Below are 18140 nucleotides of genomic sequence, written 5' to 3'. Positions count from 1 at the left end.
TGCTTCACATGCCCAGAGAGGCATTGGGAACCCCCTCTTCAGGAGGACGTGTAGGAATTTGCGATGTCTGCTATTGATGATTCTTTATTGGAGATGAGACCCAGTGGGGGAGCGGAGGCAGTGCCTGAGGTGATGTTCTTGGTTTTATTTCAGCCCCTTACTTTCACTGGCTTTATCGCCTCTCCAGCAGTCCAGAGTCAAAGAGGGCAACAGTCAGCAGCTGGCTTTCAGGGAGCTGTAGGGGGAAACTACATATGGAATCCTGAACTTGGGAGCACTCATCGCATAACTTTTTCTTAACCCAGAGGATTCTGGACTGGGGGTGAGGGATCAGTTTCTGAACATGAATATGACTGACATAAAGTCAAAATTGGAATGTTGGTTCATCAACTTAGGTTAAAATCATTTTGCTTCTTTGTTACCTAGGTGATAGCTGCAAACACTGGGTCCGGCACTGTGAGGCCATGGAGACACGAGGCCAGTGGGCCCAGAAGCTGGTGATGGAATTTCAGAGTAAAATGGAGAAGTGGCATGAAGAGACTGGTCTGAAACCACCCTGGCACCTGGGAGTGGACTCTCCCTTCCGCAGGAAAGCAGGCAGGTTATGAGAAACTGGAGGACTGCAGGTGTTGGCCTCCTGCCATTTATCTTGACTAACTGTTGAAAATAAGCGGTGGACTAGTTAATTATCTCATTGGTGTCCCATGGAGAGGCATCAGTGAGTTTTTTCTTTGCAGAGTCCTGTGTGTCCCCAGGAATAGCTGCAATGTTGAAGAGACATTGTCATCATCTCTATTCACTCAGCTATTGTCTTGTTCTTAAGGAGAATATAATTTTCTGAGCTCCCTCCATGAGCAAGACTGTGTTAGGCTGTCTCATTTGATGTTTGGCATTCATGATCTTAGGATTTCTACTTTCCACATACTATGAATAGTGAGAGTTGAATGTATCTGATTCTCATTCCCAGTTTTTTTGTCTTTAGATTCTCTGTCCAGTCCTCGGAAGAACCTGCTTGAGAGAAGCCCATCTCAGGGCCGGCAGGCTCCCTTTCGACCCCCAGCCTGGAATCGCCTGCGCTCCAGCTGCATAGTGGTACGGGTAGATGACCTGGACATCCACCAGGTGAGGACACAGGGAAACCTGGTTGGAAATGAGTGTAATGTTCACTTGGAAGGCACCTGGAACAGTAGGAGCAAGGTGGTAGGAGTCAGGGCCTGCTAAGCTCACTTGGTGGTAGATGATTGTTCCACCTGTTTCTTCCTGAGCATGGTTGCTGAGATGAGGGCTTGGACTTCCACTTAGACTCCTCTGAATACCCTGCTGCACCTTCCTGCTGAAAACACTGACCTGCCAACGGTGTGCGGCAGTGATGAGAATGCCTGGAATGAGAGGACACTTCAATAAGTTCACGGAACACTTGAGTTAAAGATACGTTTATTTTGGTGCAAGCCATTTTTGAAATCTATGCAGAGGGTTTTTTTTTTTTTTAAGATTTATTTATTTATTTGAGAGTCAGAGTTACACAGAGAGAGAAGGAGAGGCAGAGATAGAGAGAGATCTTCCACCACAATTGGCCGCAACAGCTGGAGCTGGGCCGATCCGAAGCCAGGAGCCAGGAGCTTCCTCTAGGTCTCCCACGCGGGTGCAGGGGCCCAAGCACTTGGGTCATCTTCCACTGCTATCCCAGGCCATAGCAGAGAGCTGGATTGGAAGTGTAGCAGCTGGGACTTGAACTGCGCCCATGTGGGATGCTGGCACTGCAGGCAGTGGCTTTACCTGCTACGCCACAGCGCTGGCCCCAGTTTTCTTAATCTGCTGTTGTTATGAGCTTTTTGAGGACCTTTCATATGCATGGATTTTGAAATTTTTTACACCAGAATAAACTTACTTATTAATTCCATTGTTTAAGAACCTTTTGAAGTACCTCCAAATGTGTGACAAAACACCTTGCTCCCTGTACAGACTCGGAAAGGATGGTAGAGCTTGGTATTCCTCAGAGGAGACCGAGTTCTCTCTGGCTGCTGCTCTGGATGCTAACGTAAGTTGTAATTGCTTAGGTTTCTACAGCTGGACAGACAAGTAAGAAGCCTTCTACACTCCTTTCCTGCAGTCGGAAACTCCACAACCTGCCCACTCAGGTCTCTGCCATTCACATTGAGTTCACGGAGTATTACTTCCCAGATAATCAGGAGCTTCCAGGTAAGCACCTGGGCTGTTTCCTCCAGGCTCTTCACATTTGTCAACCTGGAACCACCTCTTTTTTGTTTGTATTTTAAAGATGTATTTATTTGAAAGTCAAAGACAGAGACAGATAGAGTTCTTCCATCCACTGATTCACTCCCTTAAATGGCTACCTGGTCAGGCCTGGGCCAGACTGAAGCCAGGAACAAGGAGCTTCAATCAGGTCTCCCACAAGGGTACTGGGGCCCAAGCACTGGGTCATCTTCTACTGCTTTCCCAGGTGCTTTAGCAGGGAGCTGGGTTGGAAGAGGAGCAGCTGGGACTTGAATCAGTGGCCATATAGGATGCCAGCACTGTAGGCCACGGCTTTACCCACTACATCACAGCACTGGCCCCTGGAGCCACTTATGTTCTCTTTTGTTGTTAGGAGTTGTAGATGGTCAAATTAATTTAGAACCCCTTTGTTACAAACTTTGCCCTATGTAAGTGTGTAACTTTGCTCTCCTGATGATAAAATAAATGTTAGGTGGAAAGTAAGAGTTGAGCTGCTGCTTTGTACCTGAGGATTCTTTGGTTTTCTGCTTTCCAGTTCCCTGTCCCAATCTCTATATTCAGTTAAATGGTCTGACATTTACTATGGATCCTGTCAGCTTGCTCTGGGGAAACCTCTTCTGCCTGGATTTATACCGCAGCTTGGAGCAGTTCAAAGCTATCTACAAACTGGAAGATTCAAGCCAGAAAGATGAACACTTGGATATCCGACTGGATGCCTTCTGGTTGAAGGTAGGGAGAGTGTGGGGTTTTTGTTTCCTGTTGGGAGCCACAGTTGCATTTTCCCATGGCTGTAATCCACAGTTCTGCTCTGTTCATTTGATGGAAGTCCAAACTGCCTTTCATTTACGTATTAACAGTGGAGTGCTGTTACTCAGATGGCCATTGTGAATTGTTTCGTTTCTGTTGGAAGGTAAGCTTCCCGCTGCAGAAGAGAGAACGGGCAGAGTCGCATCGTCCCCAGGCCCTTGTCTTCTCAGCCTCAGGCATGATTGCTACTAATACCCGCCATGCCCCACACTGTAGCTGTCCAGATCTCCAGAGTCTCTTCAGGGGCTTTGCTGCTACTGAGTTCTTTCACTCCAGTTATGATCGCTTTCCCAAGGTTCCAGGTGGCTTCAGTCTTCTACACATGCTGTTTGTATACCATGCCTTCCAGATGGACTCCCGCCTCCCTCAGCCTAGCACACTCCCTCCCCAGAGGCCTAAGGCTTCCCAGGATCTCTGGTCCATCCGCTTCACCCAGATCTCCCTGGACTTTGAGGGAACAGAGAACTTTAAAGGCCATACTTTGAATTTTGTGGCCCCCTTTCCTTTATCCATTTGGGCCTGCCGCCCCCACCGCTGGGAGCAAGCCCAGGCACGGAAACTCCTCTTGGCCTCAGAGGGGAGGCTGAGACCATCTGCCAGCTTCGGCAGTGCGGTCCAGGCTGAGGCCCTTGCCCCTGACTCTGTGTCCCAGCAGAGGTCAAGGACTGAGCATGATCTGAAAAGCCTGTCAGGACTCGCAGAGATTCTGAGAGAAGGTGCTGGTGTGGAGAGCACGGGGCCCCTGGCAGAGCTCGAGGACGCAGCAGACATGCACGTGCTTGTGCACGCCCCTGCCCACGTCTGCCTGAGGCTTGACCACTACCAGTACTTGGCTCTGCTCCGCCTGAAGGAGGTGCTGCAGGGGCTGCAGGAGCAGCTGACGAAGGATACGGAGGCCATGACCGGCTCTCCCCTGCAGGACCAGACAGCTTGCGTTGGCGTCCTCTTCCCCAGCGCGGAGGTGGCTCTTCTCATGCAGCCTGCCCCGGGGACTGTTGATGCTGACTCTGCAGGTTCGGATACTACCAGCCTCATAGATTCAGAGCTGTCCCCTTCAGAGGATCGGGAACTCAAGTCTGATGCCTCCTCAGACCAGGGCCCAGCAAGCCCGGAGAAGGTCCTGGAGGATGGAAACACTGGAAATCAGGATGCATCCCAGGAGAGGCCACAGAGCGATGGAGAGCTGCAGGCCTTGGACCCTCTGGCACAGCAGATGACAGGGAAGGGCCACGAGGCAGTCGAGTCCCTGCAGGCCAAGACACTGAGCAGAGCCCAGGCCTCTAGTTCAGCAGCCGTGCTGAAGCCCCCAGCTGCCAGGGATCCGGCAGTGAATGGACAAGGTGAACTCATCCCCTTGAAGAACATTGAGGGAGAGTTGTCAAGTGCTATCCATATGACCAAGGATGCCACCAAGGAGGCTCTGCATGCCACCATGGACCTCACCAAGGAGGCTATGTCCCTGACCAAGGATGCCTTCAGTCTGGGAAGAGATCGGATGACCTCCACCGTGCACAAGATGTTGTCCCTGCCTCCAGCCAAGTGAGTGCTTCTCTGCCTCCCGCAGTCATCTCTTCGCTTCCTCCTAGTTCTGACATGTGCATTTTAGATTGGCAAGCACCTATAGTCCAGGAGAATGCATGGAATGGCCTACTCAATCAACATTTATTTTTTCTTAGAATCAGATCATGCTCCCTTTCACTGACTCACTACTATTGAATATGCTGTTGGTGAACAGTAATACTTGGCATCTGTCTAGTACGCTTTTCAGAGGCCTTTTTTTTTTTATTTAACAGTTTTTTGTTCAAATTGATCTGCACAGCAGTCTAGTAAAGTAGCTATAGACATTTCTATTCTGAACTTATGGTTGAGGAAACAGGCCTCAGGGGGGTTGAGCCCATGGGTCCTGACTTTGTATCTTGTAAATAAAAAAGCTGGGGCTTTGAATTTCTAGCATGCCTTATCAGTGACTGCCAGGGAAACAGAAGGATTTCATTCTTTTGTTCAACAATTTTTTTTTTTTTGAGTCCTTACTGAGAGCTAAGCTCTGTGTTAAACCCTGGAGATACAGGGAGGGAGTAAGCAGAAAAACACTGAAATGCACTGTTAGGAGAGTGCAGAAGTATGGATTTTCTCATGGATGCCTGGGGTTTTAGGAAAGATAATGAGGCTGGTGCCGTGGCTCAATAGGCTAATTCTCCGCCTTGCGGTGCCGGCACACTGGGTTCTAGTCCCAGTTGGGGCGCCAGATTCTGTCCCGGTTGCCCTTCTTCCAGGCCAGCTCTCTGCTGTGGCCCGGGAGTGCAGTGGAGGATGGCCCAAGTGCTTGGGCCCTGCACCCCATGGGAGACCAGGAGAAGCACCTGGCTCCTGGCTTCGGATCAGTGCGATGCGCCGGCTGCAGCGTGCCAGCCGCGGTGGCCATTGGAGGGTGAACCAACGGCAAAGGAAGACCTTTCTCTCTGTCTCTCTCTCTCTCACTGTCCACTCTGCCTGTCAAAAATAAAAAAATAAAAGGAAAGATAATGAAGACTTAGGGAAATCTTTGCAGGAATACTTTGTGCTTTAGAAAAGCAATGATTTCAGAGCTTTTGTCTAAATGAGATGAATTAAAAATGAGTCTCTAAGCAATGCCTGTGGGTGTGCTGGTTTATCAGCTGTGATAGGCAGTATGTTAATACTAGCCGACCTTTTACTGACTGCTTTCTGTGCGGCAGGCCCTGTGCTAATTCAATACTTACCCACTGAATTCTTGCAACGGCCTCCTAAGATAGCTCCTAATATCACCCCCATTTTACACGTGAGGAAACTCAGCATAAGCAGTTTGCTCAAGATCCTACAACATGGGAGTGGTGGTGTGAGCGCTGAAGGCCTAGCTCCTCCTCACCAAATGTGCTGCCTTGGTAAATGGAGATAAGCAGCGGGATGGAAAAAGAGAAGGGAAAAAGAGAAAGGAAAGGTGTGTGACGCACGCTCTTTTAATACATCAGTAATAACTTCCTAACTGCCCCAGCTGCTGGTTTTTCTTGGTCCTCCTTCTTCTGGACCTGTTTGTGGCAGCTAAATGCCATTGAATCCTTCTGAGCATTTGTAGTTAACCCCACCCACTTACTCTCACTTCTCTGAAAGCATATTCTCTTTCTCCTTGGCCATTCTCTTCTTTGATCCAAAAAATGTAAATAATGTAAGTATTCCATAGGGCTAGGCCATCTCTATTCTAATCACTTTTCTCTTAGTTGTTATTTTTTAAATTATAAAAATGAGTTGTGCTCATTGTATTATCAGTGTAGGAAATAGAATAGAGAAGAAGATGTAGAGATCGCTTACCTGTTTGTGGTTCTGGCTTTAGCTTCTGACTGCAGCTTCCTGCTAGTGCTGGCCCTGGGAGTTGGCCATGGTAACTGAGTAACTGGGTTCCTGCTACCGTGCGGGAGACCTGACTTGAGTTCCCTGTTCTGGTGTCTGCCCCAGTTCTGTCCTGGCTGTTGTGCACATCTTGGGAGAGAACCAGTAGTTGGGAGCTCTCTCTCTGTCTGTTTCTGACTTTCTTTATCTCTCAAATCAATCAACCAACCAACAAACGAAGCCAATCTTTGGGAAAGAGAAACTAAATTCCTTATCTCTTCTTTTGATAATAACATTCACCCATTCATCCAAGCTCTTCGTTTTAGCTCTTTGCCTCTTAAGTTTGCTTGTTGTGTTCTGACCATAATTCCTGAATCAGTGGTTCTCAGATTTGAATGTGCGTCCGAATCACTGAAGCTTGTAAAGCACAGAGTGCTGCATCCTACCTGTGGAGTTCCTCGTTCAGGGGGCTGAGCTAGGCCTGAGAATCCCATCTGCGTGTCTAACAGGCTGTCTGTTGCTGCTGACCTCCTGCCAGGCCCACATGTTACGAATACTGCTCTAGGGAATCTCGAATCGGTTTTTCCTGTCTGTTCCCGTAAGTGCACTGTTTTAGTGAACTCTTAATTGATTCCTGCATTGGAGATCTATTCCTCTCTAACTTGTTTGGGAAAGCCAGGGCAAACTTCCTGAAACACAGGAGTGGTCTTATGATTTCCCAACTGCCAAACCCTTCATCTGTTTCCTTATCCCCACTGAATTGAGACATAGTCAGTTAAGATGCATCCATGTGGCTGGCATTTTACAGTTTTCAAAGCATTTTTTTTGACAGGCAGAGTGAGAGGGAGAGAGACAGAGAGAAAGGTCTTCCTTCCGTTGGTTCACCCCCTAAATGGCTGCTACGGCCGGCGCACTACGCCGATCTGAAGCCAGGACCCAGATGCTTCCTCCTGGTCTCCCATGTGGGTGCAGGGCCCAAGCACTTGGGCCATCCTCCACTGCACTCCCGGGCCACAACAGAGAGCTGGACTGAAAGAGGAGCAACTGGGACAGAATCCGGCGCCCCAACCGGGACTAGAACCTGGGGTACCGGCACCACAGGCGGAAGATTAGCCCAGTGAGCCATGGCGCCAGCTCAAAGCATTTAATACATAGTCTCTACACAAGGTTTTCTATAACCTGGCTGCAACCCTTGTGGTAAAGTGAGCAAACACCTAATGGGAAGTTAGTAGACTTGGGCAGTTGATAATTCCACCTGGAAGTGTAAGCTTGTGTTAGTTTCTTCATCTGTTCAGTGGGAAGGTAGCATTAAGGGGTCCTTAAAGGCTTCCTTTCACTGTGCTTTGTTTTTCTAACTTTTTTATATAAAGATTTATTTATCTACTCGAGAGGCAGAGCTATACACAGAGGGAGAGACTAAGAGTAAGAGAGAGGTCTTCCATCTGCTGGTTCACTCCCCGAATGGCTAAAACGGCCAGAGCTGGGCCTATCTGAAGCCAGGAGCCTAGAGCTTCTTCTGGGTCTCCTACGCAGGTGCAGGGGACCAAGGTCTTGGGGCCATCTTGTACTGTTTTCCCAGGCCATAGCAGAGATCTGGATTGGAAGAGGAGCAACTGGGACTTTAACCAGTGCCCATATGGGATGCTTGTGCCACAGTCGGATGCTTAACTTACTACGCCATGGTGCTGGCCCCTATAACTTTATCTTCTATTGCTTTTCTCAGCAGAAAGTACTCCAGCTGGGCCAGCTACTTAATAGTCTTTTAGGGTACTTTCTGTTTCTGATTCTTGGCCTCTGTGCTGTTTTTCCCTGTAGAATACTCTCTCTCCCTCTCTCTCCCTTTCTCTTCTTCTCTCTCCCTCTCTCTTCCTCTCTCTTCCTCTCTCTCCTTCCCTCTCCTTCCCTCTATCCCCCCCCCTCCCTCCTAGTCCTTCAAAGCCCATCTTAAGTGCCAAATCCTTTCACACAGCCATTCCCCACCCCACCCCCCAAGATTTATTTATTTATTTATTTGAAAGAGTTACATAGAGAGAGGGGAGACAGAGAGAGGTCTTCCATCCTCTGGTTTACTCCCCAGTTGGCTGCAATGGCCAGAGCTGCGCTTATCTGAAGCCAGGAGCCAGGAGTTTCTTCCTGGTCTCCCACACAGGTGCAGGGGCCCAAGTACTTGGGCCAACTGCCACTGCTTTCCCAGGCCATAGCAGAGAGCTGGATCTGAAGAAGAGTAGCCAGGACTCGAACTGGCATCCATATGGGATGTTGGCACCACCAGCAGCGGCTTTACCTGCTACACCACAGTGCTGCCCCCCCGCCCCCCAGCCACTCTTCATCCTCTTCTCATTAGCCTCTGGCCTGTGTGGCTTACTCCCATTTAATGTTATGCGTGAATAAATCTCTCCCAATAGAGTCAAATTATTTGAGACAGGGAATGTCTTCTTCTTCAGTGTACCCATCCCCATCCCTCTCTCATGTTGGTAGGGAGTCTTACATACAGGAGCTATTGAGTGAAGAGTAGGGGGCTTCAGAAAGTTTGTGGAAAATGTAAGGATCCTCCTGCCTACACACACCATGTCATGTAAAGCACCAGTCTGTACTCAGAAGGATGGACAGCCAGTGACCTACTGGACCTGGGCGGGAAAGAAAGGTCAGGCGTTGTCTTTGTGTTGCTGTAGCCAAAGGATCCATTGAGTGGGTTTCATGACAGCCATCCGCCTGTACAGGGGGAGACTGCTGCTGGTGGGAGGGGAATCATCAATGGATGGGGGGGCGCAGGCTTAGGAAATGGTGACAGGAGACTCCTGTCACAGAGGGGTTTGAATAGATTTTTAATTTTCATAATGTGAATCTTCAACCTTTACATTAAAACTTAAAATATGAAAAAAAAAAGAAAATGTAAGGAAAATATTTGGGACTTTTCCATGAACTTTTGGAGGCCCCTTTGTACTTGTGCCAATGAATATGAATGGCTTCAGGTACCATTCAGCCATTCATCAGCACCAGGGTCTCTTCTGTGTATAGAATGACCCTGAATAACTTTGATACTTAATGTTAACCGTTTATGCAGTTAAAAGTACCCAAGTAAGGATTCAGAAAGGTCAGCAATTGAAAAATGACTTCATCCCTTTATACAGCACATTTGTGTGCATAGTAAATGAGCAGAAGGGGGAGGGAATGGGAGCAAACGTACCCCCAAAGCCCTGTTTGTCGTTTTTGTTTTCATTTTTCCCAACAGGGAGCCCATGGCCAAGACAGAAGAGGGGGTGGCAGCCCCAGTGGGTGGAGGCGCTGCCCGACTCCGGTTTTTCTCCATGAAGAGGACCATGTCTCAGCAGTCATTTGATGGCGTCTCATTGGATAGCAGTGGCCCTGAAGACCGGATCTCAGTGGATAGTGATGGCAGTGACAGCTTTGTGATGCTCCTGGAGGCTGGTACGTGGGAACAGAGCCAGGCAGAGCTGCAGAGGCTGGGAAGGGTTCTCTCCACTGCCCGTGTTCAAGAGGAGCTAAGATTTCATAATAACAGGCATTTCCTTAATCAGAACCGAAAAAAAAGAAATTTGAGTGGATTTGTGACTCTGGCTTTATTTCCATATCCTAGATTATTGGTAATACTTGACCTTTATCACAGAAAGATTTAAATCAAATCTACAACAATAGGATTAGTTTTGTGGTTGGTCTCAGTGTTGCATATGTTGATTTTTTATATGTATTTTATTGTTGGAAAATAACTATGAGCCATTTGTCTATTGATAAAATAAGTAACTGTTAAGAATTAAATCAGTCAGTTGTGAAGTTATATTGTTCTTTGAGCTAATAGAAATAGAAACTTACATGATCCTTTAAGATTATCTAAAGAGGGAATGTATTTCCTTTCTATTTTTTTTTTAATTTTTTTTTTCTTTGACAGGCAGAGTGGACAGTGAGAGAGAGAGAGACAGAGAGAAAGGTCTTCCTTTGCCGTTGGTTCACCCTCCAATGGCCGCCGCGGCCGGCACGCTGCAGCCGGCGCACCACGCTGATCCAATGGCAGGAGCCAGGTGCTTCTCCTGGTCTCCCATGGGGTGCAGGGCCCAAGCACTTGGGCCATCCTCCACTGCACTCCCGGGCCATAGCAGAGAGCTGGCCTGGAAGAGGGGCAACCGGGACAGAATCCGGCGCCCCGACTGGGACTAGAACCTGGTGTGCCGGCGCCGCAAGGCGGAGGATTAGCCTAGTGAGCCGCGGCGCCAGCCTCCTTTCTATTTTTTTATTGTATATTGACAAATTGTAATCATATATACTTGTGGGATATTGAGTGATGCTACATGTAGACAGTATATAATTTTTGATTCAAGCTAACAAATCCATCATTTCAAGCACTAGGCGTTTATTCTTCCTGTGCAGCTGAAACATCGTGCCCTCTGACCAACGTCTTCCCATCTCCCCTGCTCCCCAGCTCCTGGCACCCATCATTCTGCTCTCTGCTTCTCTATGTTCAGTTGTTTTGGATAGATTTAGATTTAGAACAGGTAGTTTTGTCTTTCTGTGCCTGATTTATCCCATTTAGTATAATGTCCTTGAAGCTCATCCATATTAGTATTAATGACACATTTGGAATTAGTATTCCATTGTGTACATACATTTTCTTTTTAAAAATTGTACTTATTTAAAATTTTTATTTCATTTTTTAATTTGAAACAGAGAGGAAGAGAGGAAGGGAGGGGCAGAAGGAAAGAGGAATCGCCTGTTCTCTGGTTTAGTCCCCAAAGCCTGCAACTGCTAGAGCTGCGCAAAACCAAGTCTGAGATTGGGTCTTGCGCATGGGGTGCAGGGATCCAAGCATTTGAGCCATCACACTGCCGCCTAGGGTGTGTATGAGCAGGCGGCTGAAGCTGGGAGCTGGGACGCAAGCCCAGGTACTCTCATATGAGGTGCAGGCTCCCCAAGTGGCATTTTTTTTTTAAGATTTATTTTATTTATTTGAAAGACAGAGTTACAGAGAGAGGTAGAGACACACAGAGAGAGTTCTTCTCACTGATGTTTTACTCCTCAAATGGCCACAATGACTAGAGCTCAGCCAATCTGAAGCCAAGAGCCAGGTGCTTCTTTCAGGTCTCCCACGTGGGTGCAGGGGTCCAAGGACTTGGGCCATCTTCTGCTGCTTTCCCAGGTGCAGTAGCAGGGAGCTGGATTGGAAGTGGAGCATCTGCGACCTGAACCTGGTGCCTACATGGGATGCTGGTGCTGCAGGCTAAGGCTTTAACCCACTGCATCACTCCCACCCCTGCAAGTGGCGTCTTAACCACCACACCAAACATGCATCCCTCCCACATTTCTTTAGCCGTTCATTGGTTGAGGGACACCTAAATTCATTCCCTAACTTGGCTATGTGGATAGTGCTGTAATAAATACAGGAATACAAATGTCTCTTAGATATACTGGTTTCAGATACTTTGGATATATACCCAGAAGTAGAATTGCATAATGTATTCAATAATGGTGGTACTGAATTTACATTCCTTCAGCCTTATTCCAGGATTTTCTTTTCTCCATAGCTTCACCAACACTTACCATTTTTCATCTTTTTGATAATAGCCATATCTCATTGTTATTTTAAGAGAATGGGTGGCATGTACTCGTGGTGCATTTTTATTTGTCATTATTTTTAACCTCTTAGGGAAATTTTCAGATATGCATTACAGTATCAAATAGTGAGCCCTCATATACCCATTACCTGGCTTCAACATGGAGAACTCAAGGCTGTTCTTCAGATACATTGCTGCCCACCTTTCTTCATCCCATAACACCTTGAAGTAAATCCCAAACATTCCTGTTTATCCATAAATATTTTCAATTGCGTGTTGCTAGAAAATGTAAACTGAAAATGTTTTTTAAAAATTGCCGTGAAATACACATGAATCTTATCATCTTAGCCATTTTTAAGTATGTAGTCGAGTGGCCTAAAGGCCATTATCATTGTTGTGCAGCCACCATGAGCACCATCTCCAGGACTCTTTCCATTTTGCAAAACTGAAACTCTGTACCAGTTAAACACTTAACTCTCCATGCCTTCCTCCTCCAGCTCCTGCAACGCTGTTCTACTTTCGGCCTATAAATTTCAGTATTTTATGTTCCTTATTTAAATGAAGTCATACAATATGCCTCTCCATTTTCTTTTCTTTCTTTTTTTTTTTTTAAGATTTATTTATTTACTTGAAAGTCAGAGTTACACACAGAGAGAAGGAGAGGCAGAGAGAGAGAGAGAGAAAGAGAGAGAGAGATAGAGAAAGAGAGAAAGAGAGGTCTTCCATCCTCTGGTTCACTCCCCAGTTGGCCACAATGGCCAGAGCTGTGCCGATCTGAAGCCAGGAGCCAGGAGCTTCTTCCAGGTTTCCCACATGGGTACGGGGGCCCAAGGACTTGGGCCATCTTCCACTGTTTTCCCAGGCCATTAGCAGAGAGCTGGATCAGAAGTGGAGCAGCCGGGACTTGAACCAGTGCTCATATGGGATGCTGGCACTGCAGGCAGTGACTTTACCTGCTATGCCACAGCCCCGGCCCCTTCCATTTTCTTAAGATTTATTTATTTATTTATTTGAAGGCAAAGTTAGGGAGAGACAGAGAGAGAGAGAGATTGATTTTCCATCCACTGGTTCAGTCCCCAAATGTCCATAATGGTTGAAGCTGGGCCAATCAAAACCCAGGAGCTTTTTCCAGATCTCCCACGAGGGTGGTAGGGGCCCAAGCACCTGGGCCATCCTCCACTGCTTTCCCAGTCACATTAGAAGGGAGCTGGATCGAAAGTAGAGCAGCCTGGACTAAAACTGGTGTCCCTATGGGATGCTGGTGTTGTAGGTGGCAGCCCTACTTGCTTGGCCACAATGCTGGCCTTGTGCCTCTCTGTTTGTGATATTCTACTTAGTATAATGTTCTTAAGGTTCTGTGTTGCCAGCATATGTCCAAATTTCCTTCCTTTTTAAGACTAAATGATGTCCCATAGTGTGTGTGTATCATATTTTGTTTATCCATTTGTCCTTCAAAGGACACTTGGATTGTTTCCATTTATAGATTTGTTGAAATGTGACCAAAACCATTATCACACTTTTAAAACCTAACAGTAGGGGCCGAAGCACCTGGCTCCTGGCTTCAGATGGGCTCAGCTCCAGCCATTGTGGCCATTTGAGGAGTAAAATATCAGTGAGAACTCTCATTGCTTGCAGTGTCGGCATCCCATATAGGTGCCAGTTTGAGTCCCAGCTGTTCCACTTCTGATCCAGCTCTCTACTATGGTCTTGGAAGGCAGTAGAGGATGGCCCAAGTCCTCAGGCCCCTGCACCTGCATAGGAGACCCAGAAGAAGCTCCTGGCTCCTGGCTTTAGATCAGCGCAGCTCCAGCTGTTGTGGCCATCTCGGGAGTGAACCAGCAAATCGAAAACCTCTCTCTCTCTCTCTCTCTCTCTCTCTCTGCTGCTGCCTCTCTGTAACTCTGCCTTTCAAATAAAGAAATAAATCTTTAAAAAAAAAAAGCAACTAACAATACTCAGGGATTTCCTGTGTTACCCCCCATAAATATGTATAATTTTTATGTGCTAAAGATAATTTTATAATTTTAAAACAATTAAAAAACAATTCATTAAATCCATCTAATATGTAGTCTTCAGTTTCTAGTTGTCTCATAAATGTTTTGATAATTGTTGTTTTTAGAGATTATATTTGAACAGAAATTTCTGACTTTTGGACTCTTTTACCATCTTTCTCATACAGAGTCTGGTCGAGAATCTGTACCACCTGGCTCACTTCCCAGTGTCCTGGATGATGCCGGAGTTCAAGGCAGCCCTGTTGTGGATAATTCTGGCCAGGGGTCATCAGAAGCCAATAGTTCGGTCTCACCCAGTGGGGAAGACCTCATCCTTCAGCCGGTCAGCTGCTTCACTTTATTCTCTGCAGAGGGTTGGCTCCGGGCTGGAAGCTTGAGACTCAGAGCTAAATCTCCTTTGACAGGTCTCAGTCCTGGTCCTGAAGGTGAATGAGGTGTCTTTTGGGCTTGAGGTACGTGGTGAAGACCTGACTGTAGCCCTACAAGCAGAGCAACTGAGCCTTCAGCAGCTGGGCACCGTGGGACTCTGGCAGTTCCTGCATGGGCAGTGCCCAGGTGAGGACGGTGGCCATCCCACGAGGGCCGGTGGGATTCATGTTGGGAAGCCATAGGTAACTGACACCTGTCACTGTGTCACTGTGCCCTAAGAGGCAACTGTGCTAGTTCAAGCCCTTGGTGTATCTCTTCAGCAGCCATTAGGGGGAGGAAAAACTCCAGTGATGTTCCTCTTGCAAGGAGCCTCTTGAGCATTGTGGGGCTTATTCATTCGGGCTATTGTCCATCTTCCATTCCCGGTACTTCCTGAGTTTCTACAAGGACAATGTGCACATCTTTATGTGTGGCTGCTGGTTTAAAACTATCTGGGGGCTGGCCCTGTGGCATAGTGGGTAAAGCTGCCACCTGCAGTGCTGGCATCCCATATTGGTGCCGGTTCAAGTCCTGGCTGCCCCACTTCCACTCCATCTCTCTGCTATGGCCTGGGAAAGCAGTGAAAGATGACCCAAGTGCTTGGACCCCTGCACCCATGTGGGAGACCTGGAAGAAACTCCAGGCTCCTGGTTTTGGATCAGCCCAACTCCAGCTGTTGCGGCCACTTGGAGAGTGAACCAGCGGATGGAAGACTTCTCTGTCTCTCTGCCTCTCTGTAACTCTGCCTTTCAAATAAATAAGTCAGTCTTTAAAAAAACCAAAACTGTATCTGGTTAGGGATTCATATTCAGTCTTTTGATGTTAATCATTTCTACTGTTTAGATGACAGGAAAAACTGGGTTCATATTACATGCTTCATTAAAAATTATTTTAAAATATTGAGTAGATATTAAATATTAGTTATAAAATACATATAAAGCATAAAATGATAATAATATGACTCCATGTATCCACCTCCTAATTTAATAACTTCAACATACCATTATTATTGAAGTCCTTGGAGTCACGCTCTCACACCTTCCCTATTGTAGGTAACCACTATCCTGAATCTTGTGTTCATTATACTCTTGCTTTGCTTTTAATTTTTTCACATGTGTTTGTCTGAAATGTGTTAGGTAGCTTTTGCAATTTTTTTAGTTTTCCTAAGTAGAGCCATAATTTGTACTATTTTGTGGTTAGTTTCTTTCATGAAACACAATATTCTCGAAATTCTTTTAAGTTGTTGAGTTAGCTGGAATTCATTCTTACTACTGTATAATATTCTATTTAAATATGCTTTTTAAATTGAGGTATAATTTGCATGGTATAAACTTCACTCATTTAAAAAAAAATTTTTTTTTTAATTTACTTGAAAGGCAGAGTTACAGAGAGAGGGAGAGAGAGAGAGGTCGTCCATCTGCTGGTTTACTCCCCAAATGGCCACAACGGCCAGGCCCAGGTCAGGCCAAAGACAGGAGCCCAGAGCTTCTTCTGGGTCTCCCATGTAGGCACAGGGGCCCAAGCACTTGGGCCATCTTCTGCTGTTTTCCCAGGTGCATTAGCAGGGAGCTGGATCAGAAGTGGAGCAGCTGGGTCTTCAGCCAGTACCTACATGGGATGTGGGTGTCGCAGGAGGAGGTTTAACCTGCAATACCACAACCTGGCCTCAAACTTCACTCATTTTCAGTGTGAAATGTGATACAGTTTAGTGAATATACAGAGTTGAAAACCCATCATTACAACTCGAATGTAGAACATTTCTACCATCCTCCAAATATCTCTTGTACTCATTACTCTGTCTGCCTCTCCAGTGTATTCTGAACAGACCCTTGGGTTGTTTCTGGGTGTTTTGCCATTTCAGATCAGGTTGCTGTGAATATCCTTCTGTGTGTCTCCTGGTACACATGTTGTAGAGTTTTTCCAGGGTGATATTCCTGAGGCTATAATTTCTAGATCATCTGTATAGGTATAGCTTTAACTTTACTAGTAAAGATAATGCCAAGTTGTTTCCCAAAGTGGTTGTACCAATTTACAGTTCCATAAATATTTGAGTTGTCCAATATCCTTGGCTGAACCTAAGATTGTTCTTTATGGAGTTTTAGAGAGAGAAGCATAGATCCTACTTGGCTTTATCAGCAAGAGATGAGAAGAATAAGCCTTCTGCACAGAAAGCAAGAGACATTCAAATTAGTAAGACCAAGCATCCTGTTAGGACCTTTCCCTTGGCTACCAGCCCAGCCTCATGTTGTTGGTCCCTAACCTCTGTTCCACTAGAAGAGGCATCAGAGAGAAGTGGTGAGCCGTGGACTTTGTGTCAGCCTGCCTGGCTTCGGATCCTGTTCTTGCTCTTTGCTAACTTTGTAACTTTGAGCAGCATATTCTCTGCGATGTAGTTCACTCACCTGTAAGATGGTGGTGATGGCGATTCTTTTGGCATATGCTTGTTATGAGTACTAACGACATGAAGTGCTTAGATCAGTCCCTGGCTGCTAGTTCAGTAACGCTTTCCTTGGCATTCCTTCTCCTAGGCACAAGCTTTCAGGAATCCTCCACCTTGAAGACTGACCACATCAGACCAGCTGTGGGCCTTCGCTTTGAGGTGGGGCCTGGTGCAGCTGTTCACTCCCCGCTGGCCGCACAAAATGGCTTCCTGCATTTCTTGCTTCAAGGCTGCGATGTTGAGCTGCTCACGTCGGTGCTCAATGGCCTGGGGCCCTTCCTGGAAGATGAGGAGATCCCAGTGGTGGTCCCCATGCAGATTGAGCTCCTGAACTCCAGGATCACCCTAAAGGTGAGGGGATCCCACGGGTTTTGCCCTGGACTAGGCGAGGAGTTCTGGCAGAGACAGCTGTTCAGCTTTGCCCTTGTCACAGTAAAGTGTGGTGAGGATCCAGTGAGGAAATGCGTAGTAGCATCCTCTTTCAGTGTCCCAGTAAGATATCCATGTGTGTTGCTGTGAGGGAGGCCTGAATTCAGGTGAGCAGACCTTGACTCTAATGGTAACCCTGTCCTTGTCCTCAGCCTATCACATCTTCAGTTTCACTCACTGTAGTATGGGGGACACTATTAAGTCTCATACCTTGCAAAATGTATGGAAAAACAATAGAAGAAAACTGCTCAGAGCTGAGTGGTGGAAGCGCAGGTCACATTACCTCCACCGCTGTGAGCTAGTTGGGAGCTTCATGTGGTTTCCCTCTTCCCTGCAGGATGATATTCCCCCCATCTATCCAACGTCTCCAGGCCCTCTGCCCATCACTGTGGCCATGGAGCACATTGTGCTGAAGCGGAGTGATGACGGTGTGTTCCACTTAGGCGGTGAGTTGGGCTTTCCAGTCTCCTGGCCTCAGCCTTTTCCCCGCTGTAAGTGAAGAGATGACAACTGGGAACTGGCTGGTGGTGGCAGCAGTTTGTCACTTCCAATTTTACTTTTTTTTCCAGCTGCTGCTCAAGACAGACCACCAGCTGAAGTACCTAAAAGTGAGAAGAGGCAGCCCCCCAAAGAACAGGTGTTTCTCATGCCCACAGGAGAGGTTTTTGGACAGCAGGTGAGGACCTAACTGACCAGTACCTTCCCATAAACCCTTAGGGACTGTCATTGTGGAAGCTGGAAAACCCAGAGGGCTGTGTATTGCTGGTGGTTTGGGTTCCTGTCACCTAGCAGTAGTTTCTAGAAGTGTTAACTAGAGGATGTAAGTCAGGAGCTGGAGGGGCAGAGTTGCTGATCACACACTCCGTCTGTTGATGTCCATGCAACCGACGAACACTCAAGTGG

General features: G+C 47.0%; 1 protein-coding gene across 2 annotated transcripts in view; it reads left to right on the top strand.

Annotated features, from left to right (window-relative positions):
* Window positions 1-18140, top strand: part of BLTP3A (bridge-like lipid transfer protein family member 3A) — a 69715-nt gene that overhangs the window by 46885 nt on the left and 4690 nt on the right. For both annotated transcript variants that reach the window (XM_051855732.3, XM_089334055.1), the window contains 11 exons: window positions 427-597; window positions 983-1122; window positions 2058-2199; window positions 2771-2964; window positions 3146-4581; window positions 9617-9813; window positions 14128-14282; window positions 14365-14515; window positions 16897-17159; window positions 17575-17683; window positions 17807-17913. In XM_051855732.3, coding sequence (XP_051711692.2) covers window positions 427-597; window positions 983-1122; window positions 2058-2199; window positions 2771-2964; window positions 3146-4581; window positions 9617-9813; window positions 14128-14282; window positions 14365-14515; window positions 16897-17159; window positions 17575-17683; window positions 17807-17913 — 3065 coding nt within the window. The remainder of the gene's footprint in view (window positions 1-426; window positions 598-982; window positions 1123-2057; window positions 2200-2770; window positions 2965-3145; window positions 4582-9616; window positions 9814-14127; window positions 14283-14364; window positions 14516-16896; window positions 17160-17574; window positions 17684-17806; window positions 17914-18140) is intronic.

The sequence above is a fragment of the Oryctolagus cuniculus genome, chromosome 5 (genome assembly GCF_051225735.1).
Source record: "Oryctolagus cuniculus isolate XC-2025 breed Fujian yellow rabbit chromosome 5, ASM5122573v1, whole genome shotgun sequence".
Lineage (NCBI taxonomy): Eukaryota > Metazoa > Chordata > Mammalia > Lagomorpha > Leporidae > Oryctolagus > Oryctolagus cuniculus.
The sequence above is the reverse complement of the archived record's forward strand: the minus strand, read 5'-3'. Positions and strand labels throughout refer to the sequence as shown.